The 16080-nt window shown below is 39.6% G+C and overlaps 2 protein-coding genes across 4 annotated transcripts in view; both read left to right on the top strand.

Annotated features, from left to right (window-relative positions):
- The first annotated feature begins 1324 nt into the window (after positions 1 to 1324).
- Positions 1325 to 8776, top strand: tcp11l2 (t-complex 11, testis-specific-like 2). Of its 2 annotated transcripts, XM_067581562.1 has the most exons (10): positions 1325 to 1457; positions 3698 to 3878; positions 4233 to 4365; positions 5407 to 5527; positions 5735 to 5958; positions 6185 to 6321; positions 6619 to 6806; positions 7116 to 7297; positions 7432 to 7604; positions 7740 to 8776. In XM_067581562.1, the coding sequence occupies exons 2-10, from the start codon at positions 3710 to 3712 to the stop codon at positions 8000 to 8002; spliced, it is 1590 nt and encodes a 529-aa protein (XP_067437663.1). In that variant the 5' UTR covers positions 1325 to 1457; positions 3698 to 3709; the 3' UTR covers positions 8003 to 8776. The 2 variants fall into 2 exon arrangements, with proteins under 2 accessions (XP_067437663.1, XP_067437664.1); XM_067581563.1 differs by lacking the exons at positions 1325 to 1457; positions 3698 to 3878; positions 4233 to 4365 and adding an exon at positions 5050 to 5147.
- A 2718-nt stretch (positions 8777 to 11494) lies between these two features.
- apaf1 (apoptotic peptidase activating factor 1) overlaps positions 11495 to 16080 on the top strand; it is a 48444-nt gene continuing 43858 nt past the window's right edge. For both annotated transcript variants that reach the window (XM_067581322.1, XM_067581323.1), the window contains exons 1-9: positions 11495 to 11671; positions 12454 to 12643; positions 12901 to 13098; positions 13372 to 13561; positions 14171 to 14283; positions 14509 to 14640; positions 14831 to 15069; positions 15296 to 15463; positions 15683 to 15814. In XM_067581322.1, the coding sequence (XP_067437423.1) occupies positions 11528 to 11671; positions 12454 to 12643; positions 12901 to 13098; positions 13372 to 13561; positions 14171 to 14283; positions 14509 to 14640; positions 14831 to 15069; positions 15296 to 15463; positions 15683 to 15814 (1506 nt within the window). In that variant the 5' untranslated portion in view covers positions 11495 to 11527. The remainder of the gene's footprint in view (positions 11672 to 12453; positions 12644 to 12900; positions 13099 to 13371; positions 13562 to 14170; positions 14284 to 14508; positions 14641 to 14830; positions 15070 to 15295; positions 15464 to 15682; positions 15815 to 16080) is intronic.

Raw genomic sequence — 16080 nt, forward strand, 5'->3', positions numbered from 1 at the left:
ACTATATCTTTATAGCACTTATATCCAAATATCTAAAGATAACATCTTTCAAATCCAAACAATTCCCCTCAAAGCCTGAATATATTTTGTCTTCATCACACATCATGTAATTCTTACATAAGCTCTTACAGTATGCATTGCATGTAATGGCATTTTCCAAGGCACTGCAGACCTAAACATAATTTTATCATTGTTGTCCTTCCTTGTTCCTGTGTAACCAATCTATTGTTACCTCTGCTGTCCTTATACAACTGACCTTTGGACTTAGTGCTACATGAATCTACTCCATATATTATTTGCTTTTCTTACTGTTAAACCACACACCTTCTCTTTCATTTTCCCGGAAGGGGATGAAAATCCTTCATGTTGGATGATCATTCCCCTTACCTTTATTCCCTCTGTCTCATGTTGTGGCTAAAATCTAAATTAAAACTTCTCCTAAATCAAGTTAGAGAGCTGTCATTTGGAAGGACATAGCATTGATGTAAATTGAGTCCTTAAACAGATGTAGTCAAATCAATGATAGCTAAATTCCATTTACTTTCAGGTTCCTGATATTTTGCATGTTGATCACTGTCACGCTGTTATAAATTGGTTGTTTTCTGACTATTACAAGTCCAAATGTCTTGTATAAAAATTGGTCTTAACATAACCAGAAAACAAATCTGGACGCTACAATGAAATGATTCATCTTTCTTTCTTTTCTTTCTTCCTTTCTTTCTTTCTTTCTTTCTTTCTTTCTTTCTTTCTTTCTTTATTAGGATCCCCATTAGAACCAGCATAGGCAACTGGCTATCCTCCCTGGGATCCACCACACACTCAGTCATATATACGTCTACATTCTACATACACACTTTACCAAATAAACACAACAAACAAACCTGCTTATCACACTGAATTAACAATAGTGAAACTGTTATCCCTACAACAGACATTCAGCCAAACACAAATTATGAATCAATCATAGATAGATAGATAGATAGATAGATAGATATTAAATATACACACATACACACACACACACACACACACACACAATGAGCCATAGCCAACACATCCATGCTATGAGCCAGGTATGAGCATACTGAGCTCACATCCGTAAACAAAGCAGAGCGGAGCGTACCATTTCAACAAGGGGTGGTACAATGTAGTACAGAGTATTACATTTCCTTTCCCGAACTAAGTGTATCGATGCATTTATATTAGTGCTTGTCGATTTATAAAACTTATTTTTTTAAGAAAACACCGGAATCCATAAACGCAAACCCGATATTCGCCTTTTCTTGGCCGTTAAACACCCCTATGTGCGAAATAGTTTCACCTGCCTGTCCTCAGTCCCAACTGGGGGAGCGAAGGACCTTTAAACGGAAAGACAAACAGTACGGAACGACGACCAATCTGCACTTCAGAGCTGAGCTATTTTGGTGTCAGTCTCCCTCTCAGGAGACTTGAATGAGGTAAAAGTCGCTTTTGTTTAGCACGTTTCACTCTTTATACGATTTTCAATCTTTCGACTGCCTCAGTTGGTTACTTTTATGTTGATTTGAGTCTCACTTTTGTTGTGTTTAGTAAGCGGAAACTTCGCTACAGTCGTCGAAAAGCTTTAACTAGCTTACGTCAAAATATGCTGCTCCGCAAAAAATAACCAAATTCATGATTTATAGTCGCTTGTCATAGCTGGAACATTTGGTCAAATAACTGAGCCTGCCATAAAGACGCTGCCACAGTGTAACAGCAGTCACTTTAAACACAATACATTTATATTGTAGAAACAGCATTATGTTTATACTGCACTTTTTCTCTCGAGTCTGGCACTGACAAAGGAATACATGTACTATGATAGATGTGCATGGAGTTCTTGTTTTGGTCTGTAGCTCAGATCACGTGTACTCACTTCTTACGCGTGTGTGGGTATTTTTTTTATCCATGTGCACAGCTTTGTAACCAAAGATTTTCCATGTAGGGGTGAGAGACAGAAAGCTGCAGCCAATAAGGAGAATCCCTGGGTGCTTAGCCCAGCCTCCCTGATCCACTGTTTTGTTTACATTATGCTGCAGTCAAATCTGGATCCCTGACGACTCTTTGTTTCTGAAGGAGTTACTGTAACAGTACATATTGTATTCCCTCACGTTTTGTTTTGTTCATATGACACAGATCCAAAACATCTGGCCAAGATGTATGGATATTATTTCAGATGTGTTGTTATGAGCACATAGCTTTCCAGTGCTGTATCTGTCTACAATGTACAGTCAGTGTTATTAAATGTATAAATCAGTAATTCAATCTCTAAACATGTTTTTTTATCTTTGTCATTTTGCTGTATGGGTTTGTCACAACAAACTAATGCATTTTATTACAGTCAGACAGCATTAAGAAGCAGCAGATGATAGAGTGGGCCTAATCCGTCATCAGTTTTCTGGACTGCCTTGCACCCATCACTCTAGATAATCTCTGAAAATTGGCCTGCTGCTTTGCTGTGACCTAGCTGTCCGGTCAGGCAAATGATGTAATGAATGAGTTTTGGACACAGCGGGGGTATGTGGAAGTCACGTTCCCCCACCCCCACCCCCCCACCCCCCACACACACACACACACTCCCCCCTCCAACACCCACCCTCACCCCTCCTGTGCTATCTTTAAACCAAAAAGAGCAGCGAGGGAGTGTGCGTTCATTTTTGGCCGCAGATAACCGCGAGCAGGGACAGGAACACCCAAGGGTCACCCTGCCAGCGTGTATGTCTTAGATAATGTTAGAAAGACTGACACCTGCTCAATTGTTACAGTAATCAAGATACAGTTTGGTGTTTTTATGATAGGTACATGCACACAACTTCAATACTGAGTTCACTGGGTTCAGTTGTAGCTCGGATTTTTCTTAATTTGTACCTTTCTTTCTTATGCTAATGTATTTCTATTTGTGTGTGAGAGAGACAACACATGGACAGGTGTAACAGGATCTTTCTGACAGTTGAGAAACCCTCTGTTGTCCCATGTTACCCTGGAGACACAATTGATCTCAAATAAGCCTGGACAAAGAGTCCCTTTTATCCACAAGGAATACAAATGTTTGTTTAAACCTTTGGTGGAAATGAGTCTTGTTTGTGTCCTGGCTTTGTCCCGTGGCAGTCAGCACGTGTTGAGTCATCAAGAGTTTTCCCAACAAATGACCTCATTTGCTCCCATAAGTTTAATAACATGTTGATACTCAGAAGAGTACAACAAGGCAGCTATGTCTGTTTCCATGGTGACTGGCCCACCAGCTGTTTTACTGAGCGTGACTGGTGTTTTTGTTACACTCTGTTAACTGCCTTGACGACAACAACTATCGCTAAAGTGAAAAGTCAGTGCTCCCCCCGTCTCTCTCATTCGCACTCTCTCTCTCTCTCTCACACAAACACACAGGTAACACACAGTTTTTTTACTGTCAACAATGCTTTAGTCCATCTCTCAATATATTTGGACTTCTCTACCATGTCTATGGCTTTCATCTCCTACTGAAGATCCAAACAACGAAGGAATGACAAACTTTCCAGTTAAAGTCTTAACCTGTTTCTTCCAAGATCCCTTGAAAGTAGTAAAATTCTCATTAACTTGCGACTTTTAGAACAGGTCGAGTTAGATAACGTGATAGGAAGTCCACAGGCTATCTGTAAAAGTTATATTTAGATGTGGGTGTTATCCAACTTCTCATGTGCAGCTGTAACCCAAGATGCCTCTAAACGATGAGCGACCCGTCTCCACATCCAGCGGTGAAGATCAAGGCAGTGATGTAGAATCGTCATCAGAGCGCTGTGACAGCATGACCTCCACCAGTGACCTGGACTGCTCCCGTGAAAGCTTCACCAGCGACTGCTCTAGCAAGCATTGCACCCCCTCCTGTGAGTTTTCCCTCTTTTTTTTTTTTTGCTCTCTGCTTAAGCTCACTGAACAATACCTGACATATTGTTTTCGTTTTTGTGTCCATGTTTGTCTTCCTTTCTCAGGAAAGGCCTACTAGTTGGTTTGGCTTCTGCAATGCCTCAGAAAAGAATATTCATGCTACCATTGTGTTAGTGCTGATAAGATTTTAAGACATCTAAGCTCAGGACTAGGAAAACCAATTGAGTGTGACCTACATGTCTGAAATCACATTCCAAGAATAACCAACATCGCTACTATCATAATGGAACGTCAGTCAATTTTATATTCCCACTGTTTTTGTCTACTTATAACTCAATATTTGTTTCCCACAGCGAGCCCACCCAAAACCGTAACCCTAGATGAAGTCATGGAGTCTGCCAGAGACCTCTTCAATCTCAGCTTTGCCCATGAGATCATTATGAATCGCAAATTCCAGCTGGAGCCAGACAGCCTACCACAGAACAGGTATATCAGCTGCATAAAACAAGATCCTGTGTCTCCATTTCTCTGCGACTTGATCATGTTTTGTAGTATATTAGTAAACCTAAATACCAGTTTGTCAGGTAAGGGTTTTTACAAAAATAGAAAAATAACAGCAATGTGGAAGAAATTGGATTAATAGTCAGAGAGGGCTATTTATTTGATCTATGCTCTGTCAAGTTTTATTGTGTTGACAAAATTATGCATACACCTCATATAAAAACTTAGTTACCGTGATTACAAACCCAAATGCCATTTGGCAAAAGCTGAATTTGAACGCTGTAAAAGCTTCTGGCAACTAACAATATTTTAGTTTGAAAGGAACATGAGACAACTTAAAGAAATTCAAAGAGATGCCGTTACTTGAAAAGTGCCTTCTAAATAAATCTTTACTCATTTACTTTTACCCGTGCCTCAAAAAGTAAGTGAATTGGTCAAAAACACTGACAAATTATTGAATAAATTGACAAAAAAGAGGGTATATTTTCATATCTAATAAACACAGGTAGCATAAGTCCCAACTTCTGATCAAATACATCTCTTTGGATCTGGATTGAATTTTATCAGTTCCTTTTCACAGTAAAGAGACAGATATAGAAGAATTTGTCTTTTCTCCTGTATTCATTGTCTGTCTTTGTTTACCTTTAGCACAACATGAACTCAGCAAAAGAATGAAGAGGCCAGACTGACAGATGAGGGGATGAGAGAAAAATAATTTCTTTAGGGAAAGAGTGAGGAGACAGACAGCTGCAGATAAGATAGATTCTGTAATTTATCATCAGTTCCAAAATTATTTTCCATACTCAGCAGTAAGGGAGACATTTTATTTTTTAAGATAATGTATGTCATAATCATTTAGTCCTTTGTGCACCATCCCTGCCAAACAGCACTGAGTTTTGTCCTTCAATGTTTGGAGAGATGGGAGAACAAAGCCACAAATCGATCAAAGCCCATTTCATAAATGGCCATTACTCCTGACAGATCATATACTCAGCTAAGCAAAATCCGCCATTTCTTTTTTTTTAGTTTATGGAAGATGGTTAGAGAAAATGTCCACAAAGCGTTCTGGGACATCCTGGAGTCCGAGCTGAATGACGACCCGCCTGAGTATGGGCAAGCCATCAGACTATTGGAGGAAATCAGAGAGGTCAGCACACACAGTCTGATATTTACAGCTTCTCTGCGTCTATAGAAATGACTTTTTTCCTCTGACTGTACAAAAACATTTTCCTGATGTTTATTTACAGCACCTTTTGCGTGATCCATATTCTCTGCTTTTATTTATCTGCATCACCTCACATGATGAATTAAATAATGCTTCAATAAAATGACAAACATTTTCCTCATTGGACAGACCTTACTGTCATTCCTTAACCCGGGTGCCAATCGGATAAGGACCCAGATCATGGAGGTGCTGGATATGGACCTGATTCGTCAGCAGGCTGACAACGACGCTGTAGACATACAGGGGCTTGCCTCTTACATCATCACCACCATGGGCAAGATGTGTGCACCAGTCAGGGATGAGGAAATCAAGAAGCTCCGGGACAGCACAGATAATATTGTGACACTGTTCAGGTGAGATATAAGGATCTGCAGAATCTTTGCTGCCATGTTGTTGTCTCTTCACTGATGATCTCTTAATGTGTGACCTCGAACATTTGCACACTTGTGGTTTAAAGCAAGAACACTTCCCACTTAACTGTTTGTCTGAGAGAATACATGAATGCTGTGAGCTTTCTTATTTAGCAATAATATAAGAAGAAAGTAAATTACAACTGCTTTTATTTCTTTTACACAATAGAGAGATCTTCCGTGTGTTGGACCTAATGAAGGCGGACATGGTCAACTTTACCATTGATAATCTGAGGCCTGTGCTGCAGAGGCACAGTGTTGAATATGAGAGGGAAAAGTTCCAGAGCATCCTGGAAAAAACACCTGGTGAGTGAACAAGAACTCACTCTTTTCATTCACTTTTCATACTGTATGTTTTACCATTTCTGTTGCCAGACAGTTAAGAAATTTGCAACAACAGATAATATATGAATATGTTGAGTTGGATGTCCTGACTAAATGAAAGAATATAAGATTTGTTCCAGAATTCACACATAAAAATACTTGTCGGGACATGTGCGCTGGAAAGGAAATATTTACTTATGGGATGAAAACAATCTTTACAATTAAATCTGAATGAAGAACAAATGACTCAACCAGTGTCACTGTGATAAACCTCTTCAGGCGCTTTGGACCACACAACCGCCTGGATCAAATCCGCTCTGGAAGAGCTGCAGTCTGCCACCATCCCCACAGAGCAGACTAATGGTCAGGGGAAAGGGCAGCGAGCGGTGCCGGGGCCCTTCCAGGTCCTCAATGCTGCCTTCCTCCACATCCTCACATGGGACTCTGATAAGGGCCCATTGCCTGAGGTGAGTATGTGTTGCATTTATGTTTGTAACTGAGAGAGAAATTTGATAACTTGAGTATTTCTGTGCTTATTATATGTGAAATACACATATTTATTTTTTTGTCTTTGGTTGAGCGCAATGTTTTTGGTGGATTTAGGGGTCCTATTCTGTAAAAAACATGATAACACACCAATATGCAACTTAACTGATAGCATTTTCTTTATATCATGTCTCCTGGTTACCATGACGTTCTGATGAAGATAAATTAGTTAATCTAACAGATGCACATATCTCAATTGCATTAACTCTATATTCTGGTTTCCTGGTTAGACCTGGATGACAGATGAGACACGTCTCCGAGAGATTCAGCGGCAGCTCCAGAGGTGTCAGGCAGTGAATGAAGTGCTGCTCATCGTCTACAGCACTATCGGAGGGCCTATCCAGGGTCTGTCCTCCCTGTCTGACAGGCTGAAGAAGATGACTAGTGTGCTGCTGGATGGGATGCACAGCCCGTCAGTTCACCTTTTTCTATCTTAAATCCACAGACTTTATTTAAACATACAACTGTTTATCACACTAGAAGGTTATACGTGTGCAGCCTGAAATGGAAGCTCAACCCAGAACTCTCCTCTCTTTTTATCTGTAGTCACTTTAAAATGGAAGAGGCACTAGAGGGCGTCAGTGCTCAGATCTGCTGTGAGCTCAACAAGTCTTTAACTGAGAGGAACTACCCTACGCTGACCCCGGCACTGCAGGCCACCCTCACAGGCCAGATCTGTAGCATCACCCAGAAGGACAACCCCATCCGCACTTTAGTTGGTAAGATGGAGCGAGCAGGAGTGACTCATTTGAGCCTTGTGCTATACAATAAAGATGTTTTCATGTCATTTAACGCATTGCATGTGTGAAATATTAAGTTATTACCCCTCTCTCACTCTCTTCATTTCTCTGCAGAGGACCGTGTGCAGCAGTACTTCATGACACTCATCTGTGACCCTAAATCTCAGGCCAAACTTGAACAAGTACCAGCTGGCTTGACTGCCATAAAACCTGAACTAGCATTGATGGGAGCAAAGTTCATCTCCCTGGTCAACTACAACAAGACTGTCTATGGACCTTTCTACGCGGATATCATCAGGAAGCTGATGTTCAGCAGCAGCCCACCAGCAACAAACCCCCCTCAGGACACCGCCCAGGACTCTGTTACCACTAGTTAAAACAAAAATTTGGCTCATGCAGTCTAGAGAGTCTTTTTGCTAGTAGATATACAGCAGCTGAAGCTAAGGACGTACAAAAATAGCTAAGGCAGCTCTCCTGCTCGGCTCGGCCACTGTACTCCAATAGTTTCAGTTACCCTCAACGTATTATAAATGTAGTTTTTATCACTACATTCAGCAGTGAAAGGCACTGCAGTGTAGGCGTGTGGTCAACATTTCATGTGACCTGCATCCGTTGAGATAAAGGCCCTAAAATCCACTCTCTGATGAACAATCATCACTTCAAACAGGAAAACCAGTGTTAAAAAGATCAATGTCTGAACCTAATGGTGACCAACTAGGTTCATTTCTAATCAAAGTTTGTACTTCTTTTATTAGGAGGGAGTCCATATGGGGGAAAAAGGGCAAAACCTTAGTATGTCTGTTACATACAGTGAGCTTTATGAAGCAAAGAGGAATAAAATTCATATATTTAGAAAAGTAGCAGAGTAGCATTTCAGATTCTTTACATATAACATAATAACATTATTTATCACTGTTAAATGTTTAAGGTTTTGTATAGTTTACTATATAGTGCGCTGAAACTATAGTTAAGGAACATTGACAATAGCAAGTGCCACCTTTTAAAGACATTAATGTAAGACATGAGATAGCCCTTATCCCTTGGACTTAGTCCTTTGATTGTTTAACTTTTTCATCAGCCAGAAAAACAATCTGTATTTTTAAACTTTTGATCCACTGATATTACTTCATAGCAGAAAAATAAAACACAACTTTAAATGTTTTGCATTTTGACTTCTCAAAGGAAGTAATAACTGTTGTCTGCATGAGTAGCTTTGTGTTGGGGTTTTGTCATTTTAGTTTTTACTTGAGCAATTTGTTAGAGTACTTGTCACATGTATGTTCAGTATTTTTACTTATTCTCTGCCTGTGGAATATTTGTTATATTGGTTTAGTTGCTATGTTTGTTACATTTTGAGGTACTGCAGTTGTTACAGTATTGCTGTTTTGGCTGTTAGAACCCGTGGAGAAATGAAAGGTGCTGAACTCCCAAGTGATTTCGTGTCCAAAGTGGACCCAAAGAAATGCACAAAGAAAAGCAGTTATGTTCTTTTACAAAAGTTTACACGAAAAATGTGGGAAGTTGTTGTTCTTTTCTTCTGTACCACTGTTAATATAATAAAACTTCAAAAAGAAACACAAAATTGAGCATGTCTTAATATATTTTGGGACAGACTTGAGGTACTCTGAAGTCAGTATTAGACATATTGTATGTTGGCTTGTCAGTGGCCATGTAGGATTGTACAACATCATAGATGGAGGAACAAAAAATGGTCAAAAATATTATGGCAAATGATGTTTACATCGAAAAATAATCTGAAAAATGGGTATAAACAAAGACAGCTCTTCTGTTAACTTATTCAAGAAATTGTCATTATTATTATTATTATTGTTATAATTGTTATTATTATTATTTATATGTAGATACATAAAGCATAATATATTTACATTTATTAATTTGGCATATGCTTTTGTCCAAAGTGTCATACAAATAAGGTATATATAGAAATAATTGTTACTTTGCAGGTTCAGCAACAAGCTGATTTGTTTACATCATACTACAGTCTATTTACGGCCACTTATAATTGCATTATCAGTGCAACACTATTTAGTCTAGTAGAATAAACAACATGCGCTCATCTCTTGCTGTCACCAGGCAATACTGTTACCTTTAGGTGCAGTCCGGAAATCTTGCAATTAGCAATTGCAAACACAAATGCATACACAAAATTTGTTGAGGTGTAATATTTAGAAGGCTGGCAGCATTAAATATATGTCAAGAATTTGTGAGAAAAGTGCTGTACACAAAATAATTTGGTTAAATTCATTACAGATTAATTAATTACGAAAGTGATAAGCATTTCTCTTGTTTATCTGCGCCAAAAGTGCAAAATACCTCTGTGGCGCTCGATTTTATATTTAAAAAAAAACCCACCAGTAGAATTCAAATCTTCACACAGATATAATTGTTTTATTTATATTGACTGAGACAAAAGGAATTTAAATAAGTGAACCCGCATATTTACGAGCAGATGCGTGGTCCTTAAATGCAGCATCAGTTTGCCCAGTGACAGTTTTGTTCAGCGCATGACCTCATCAGTCACATGGTTTAAACCTCGCCACGCAATTGGCTGTCTCACACTACACCGGGGCAGTTGTTTTTGTTATGAAGCAGGAAGCTCTCTTCTTTCAAATATGGGTGTGTAGTAGTGTAACGTTAGCACAGAGAAATACGTTTTTGTTTGACTCACTGGATTATTTACAAAGCGACTTCACATTACAAGCACATATAGGTCAACAGATAACTTCCTCGTTAAAGAAAAGGAGATATTCGTAAGTATCCGCCGGTGTCTTTGTTCTGTTTTACAGTAGGTCAAAGTCAGGGAACTTGTCGAGACAAGTATTGAAATGTTTGAGTGATAAGATAAAAACTCGCGATAAATGATGCAAGGTAAATTTACTTTAACCTTGACGCACAGTATCTGTATACATTCACTTTCACATTGACTGAAAGCTGTTAAAAAGTAGCTGCTTGTGTTCACGCACCATTTTGTTGCTGTGAAGAAGGAGTTAATCTTGATAGTAAACAGGTTGATAAGCTACCTCAACTTTGGCTTTATTAGTTTAAACTAAATATTATGGAGACTGCTGACACTGTATTAGTTCACACCTCTGTATTGTAGGGTTTTAACGTAGTCAGGGCTCTGTGAACAGCTGATGAGCCCTTTTAATTTCACTTTTAGGATCTTCCTGTTCCTGTTCTTCTTTTTGTACTTTCACTGGTTAAAATACAGTATATGGCCGATGTGTACTGTCTGTACTTTGAGCTGTTTTTCGTGTAGGGCTCCAATTAACAATTATTATGACAGATACTCTCTCAATTAACTGATTAATTGTATGTTCCCTAAACTCTCAGACAGTGAAATGCCTGTAACAATGTCCTAGAGCGCAATGTGATGTCTTCAAATTGTTTATTAAATATTGTTTTGTTTATTTAATTTTAAACCAACTGTCCAATACCCAAAGATATTTTGTTTATGATATCTAGCAGCAAATCATCATGTTTAAGAAGCTGGAACCATTGGATGTTTGGCATCTCTGCTTTATAAATTACTTAAAACAATAAGGAGATTAGTATAATATTTGCTTTATTAAATAGTTGCTGAGTCATTTTCTGTTGGTTGATTAATCAACTAACCATGTCACCTGTATTTTCATGGTTAGGGCTTGACTTATTAAACAGTAGACAGTAGAGATGTGACAGGAAATGATGGGACGGAGAGAGAAACCTGGGGTACATTGCATCTACATGGTCTGTGTCTTAGGTCCCCCAAAACAAGGGATGAACAGGAACAGATGTTCAACAATCATCTTCAATTGTGAGGCTGATTTCAAACTTCTATGTATCTCCTTCATTCATTTGCCGTGCAACAGTATCCTGCATGGTTGGTGTGTTAAGCAGACATGGCGCTGGAGGAAGGGGCACGGAGTTGTCTGCTGCGCTTTCGCCACAGACTAGAGCAGGACATCAAGCCCTCCTACCTGATGGATCACATGATCAGTGATGATGTGCTGACCGTTGATGAGGAGGAGAAGATCAAGAACCAGGTGAGCCTCTGCTCAGGATGGGAGGGTGAAGGGTGAATGATAGAGAATGTGCATAATTTGGGGTCCATATGATAAACATTTTTTTGTATTTTGCTGTTTTTTCCTTCTGCTTCCTGCACAGATCTGTGCTGGATATACCATTTTTTCAAAACTAACTCACATATTTGACACCAAATATGATCAAGATAAAGTTTTTTTTCCAGATTTAATCAGTTGTGAAATATTTTTTGTTTACCCACCATCAGTTAGTGATCAGATTTTAATGCAATCTTGTCTTTCTTTCCTCCTTTGACTTTGTCACCGTCCATGTACTGAGTCACCATTCTCCCGATTTACTCTGTCTCTTTGTTTTCCATGTCCGAGATATGAAGATCTAGACACAGCTCTTCTCATCTTCCCCCTCACCTGCTGCTGATTTTTCTCTCTTGCTCTCTTTTCCAGAGTGACTTAATAATGAGTGAGCAGATTTAGTTTTTCTCTGTGTTGAATTTTGATCTTCACCTTCTGTCTCTGTCTAAGTGATGTGATGGTGGCCTTTGCACCTCCTACTCTGCTGTGCCAAAATTTATTATTTCATGCTTTCATTGTATTAGATGGTGGGTTTCAGATATTTTTATATATTGTTTGACCACCTCTAAACGGGAATCTGTGTTGCTTACTCCTTTAAAAACTTGCAGATCATTCACCAGCTCATATTAGAACCCTCAGAATAGTAGTAGCATGTAAAAAGGCATATTATTAGATTTACATCTCATCGCTGATATCACTCTCTCTTTCACCAGTCCACCAGGAAGGATCAGGCTGTGGCCCTGCTGGAGCTGCTGCTGAAGAAGGACAACCGTGCCTATATCTCCTTCTACAACGCCCTGATCAAAGAGGAATATGATGATTTGGCCAATCTGCTTCATGATGACCTACCGCGCATTTTACCTGAGGCGTACAGGAGCACCTCCAATGGCTTCACATCCCACGGTGAGAAAGGGGAGCCATGGGTGGAGAAAGTGGAGGTTTGGAAGGTTGTGTTGTATGTGAATGTGGGAAAAAAAAAAATGTAGTGACTGCTTGTTGTGTGTGTGTGTGTGTGTGTGTGTTGTTTTGTTAGACAAGGTGGTTTGCCACATCAGCTTCAGATATAAAAAGTATGGTGTGTTAGTAAGTGTGATGAATACTTTTTATTTTCTTCTCTACTTACTGTATATCTGTTAATCCCTTTTCTGTTGATCTAACAGTCCAGACGGTGCTCAGTGAGGGCGGTGTACCCCAGAGGCCTGTGGTTTTTGTCAGCAGACCAGAGCTGGTGAACCGGGTCAGGGAGAAGCTCTACCGGCTCCAGAGGGAACCTGGCTGGGTCACTGTCTTCGGCATGGCTGGCTCAGGCAAATCTGTCCTGGCCGCTGAGGCTGTCAGACACCATGAACTCATTGAAGGTGAATAATCTTTGACTGCCTTAACACTAACCACAGTATTTGCATACGTTATTTTGAAGCATTCAAGATTAGTAGGAACATTTTCAATAATCCTGGACTGATTTACCTTCTCACTGTGGACTCAATTATCATGGTAGATAGTGTTGGAGTGACACTCATGATGCATGAGAGAACAGTTCCAGACATGGTAGCCTAGCAGTCAGCTTTCGGTAGCACCTCTCGTCTCTCTGACTTCTATCTTTTTCCTCCCGCTCATCCTGCCTCTATCTGCAGAGTGCTTTCCCGGAGGCATCCACTGGCTGTCCATCGGCCAGCTGGACAAACCCGACCTGCTGGTGAAGATCCAGTCATTGTGCTTCCGTCTGGAGCAGAGCCTGGATTCACAGTCCCTCCACAGGCCCCCCAGTTCTCTGGATGAAGCCAAGGAACGCCTACGCTTCCTCATGCTGCGCAGATATCCGAGGTTAATATGTTCAGATAAACATGATCTACTTTGTATTGTTTACTTTATTGTTTCCAAATTCAAATCTTCATTGTACATTAAATGAGCTTCATTTTATCATGGAATAATCTCACAGTAATGATGACAACAATACAAATGGCACATATGAGGGGAATAATTAGCAACAAATGCCTAATACTACTTAATTATTTATTTTATATAGACAGATATCCATAAGCATTTATTATTAGCCCCCAAAAATCATTTTAAGACAAATATAGATGATAGTTAACAGGAAAAAGTTAATTCAAAGAAATAAACAGTGATGTGACAGGAAAACTATAGAAAATTATAGATGACATTACTTCAAATTAAATGACAGATTAAACATACAGTATATTTGCTTTATTTATTGAACCAAGAACATTTGAGGGGTAGTGCTGAATTTGGTACTAGGAACATGTAGGATCAGTTCCAGAAGGTCTTGGAGCAGATCATATTTGGATATGTGCTGCATATGATAGAATATGACTGACTGGTATAATTAGCTAGGTGTGAGGTGCAGTGGTAAACACTTTTTTTCTCTTTGCTTGTCTCTCATCACTTGTCTCTTCCTGTTTGGGTCTTCAGATCTCTGCTGATTCTAGATGACGTCTGGGAAAGCACAGTGCTAAAGGTGTTTGATATCCAGTGTCGGTTACTTCTGACCACCAGAAACAGAAGCCTTACTGATTCAGTCAGTGGTATGTGCACGATTTGTTGCTTGTGTTTTACCTTGTTGTAATAATGTACTGATTACCTGAATATTCACTCAAATATGACTTTGATTCTTTTATCTAGTTGCTGTGTTTGAGGTTGTTGTCTTATACTGTGGTCAAACTTAGACCTTGCATCATTTATTTTTTTCTTTCCACCTGCAAAGAATGCTGTGTCTTCAAAAACACGTGCACTATATTTTTATTTTGCAGGTGCTAAATATGAGGTGGAAGTGGAGAGCGGTCTGGATGAAAACAAGGGTCTGGAGATCCTCGCTCTGTACACTAATAATAATCCCCAGGGGCTACCTGAGGAGGCTCGCAGCATTGTCAGAGAATGTAAAGGTGTGTAAACTGACATAATCTATACATTCACTATATAAATTACATGTACTTTTACATATATAATTTGCTGTATGGATGTAACATATAATGTTTCTCATGATTTTAAAAGAAAAGAAAGACCAGATTTTATTGCTCATAAATAGTGCCTTTAACACAAACACTTTCCGATGTCTTTTTGTCGCTGTTTCAGGCTCACCTCTGGTGGTGTCCCTGATTGGGGCTTTACTCAAAGAGAAGCCCAACCGTTGGCGTTACTATCTGTGCCAGCTGCAGCAGAAGCAGTTCAAACGTATAAGGAAATCGTCGTCTTATGACTACGACGCCCTGGACCAGGCCATGGCTGCAAGCATTGAGGTCCTACCTGATGACCATAGAGAGCTATACAGGGATCTCACTGTGATAGAGAAAGACGTCAAAGTCCCTGCTAAGGTTTGGCTATGTTGTTTGTTATTGCCCCTACAAATATGTGTCTCTGTGGTTTTACATTAGAGAACCAAACAGGTTTCATCCTGTTTATGCTACTTGTACAGGATTTCACCTGTCACAGATAATGGAAAAAAACTATCCACTAATGTTCAGGTATTTGGCAATATGACAGGATACTCCCCCAGGAAAAAAACAAGGACACAAGATAAGATGTTTTTCCTTCTCCCAGGTGCTGTCTGTCCTGTGGGACCTGGAACCAGAGGAAGTAGAGGACATTCTTGAGGAGTTTGTCAACAAGTCTCTGCTTTTTGTGGACAGTCACCACAGACCTTACCTGTACTACCTCCATGACCTCCAGCTAGACTTCCTGGAAGAGAAGAATCGCACCCAGTTAGAGGTTTGTTTGGATGCAACTTTACAAGAGCTCAAACTGTGGGATTTCATACTTTCTGTGACATGGGCACTATCGTCAATTAAGCAAGAAGTCCTTTGTGTCAGTCATGTTACAACAATGGTTTACAACAACTAAGAGATGTTGTTAAGCATAATGCATTGCTGCAATGTATGTAGGTATAGTTATTATATCTAATTCCTCATGTGTGTGTGTGTGTCTCAGAGCCTTCACACTAAGGTGGTGCGTCAGTACCAGAAGCACTACAGAGATGGACCTCCCACCTCAGGAGACGAGGAATGTCTCTACTGGATCAGATTCTTGACCTACCACTTGGCCAAAGCCAACCTCTCCCAGGTAACACACACATACTGGTGAAATCAATGTTTTCTCCTATCGACAATATCATTTTGTGTTATTGTTCAAGTGAGACAGTTATTCTTTCACTGAATATCAATAAGATTTTCTTTAACATATGATTTTGCCTATATTTGTGACACATACTGTCTTAATTTCACCCATATTGCACAGCCCTACACACTCATGCACTGTATTCAATTATGCACAGGTGCTAGAAACTGTACATGACAGAAAATTAATAACAAGGTGTTATTTTTCCAGTG

This window comes from Thunnus thynnus, chromosome 23 (genome assembly GCF_963924715.1).
Source record: "Thunnus thynnus chromosome 23, fThuThy2.1, whole genome shotgun sequence".
Lineage (NCBI taxonomy): Eukaryota > Metazoa > Chordata > Actinopteri > Scombriformes > Scombridae > Thunnus > Thunnus thynnus.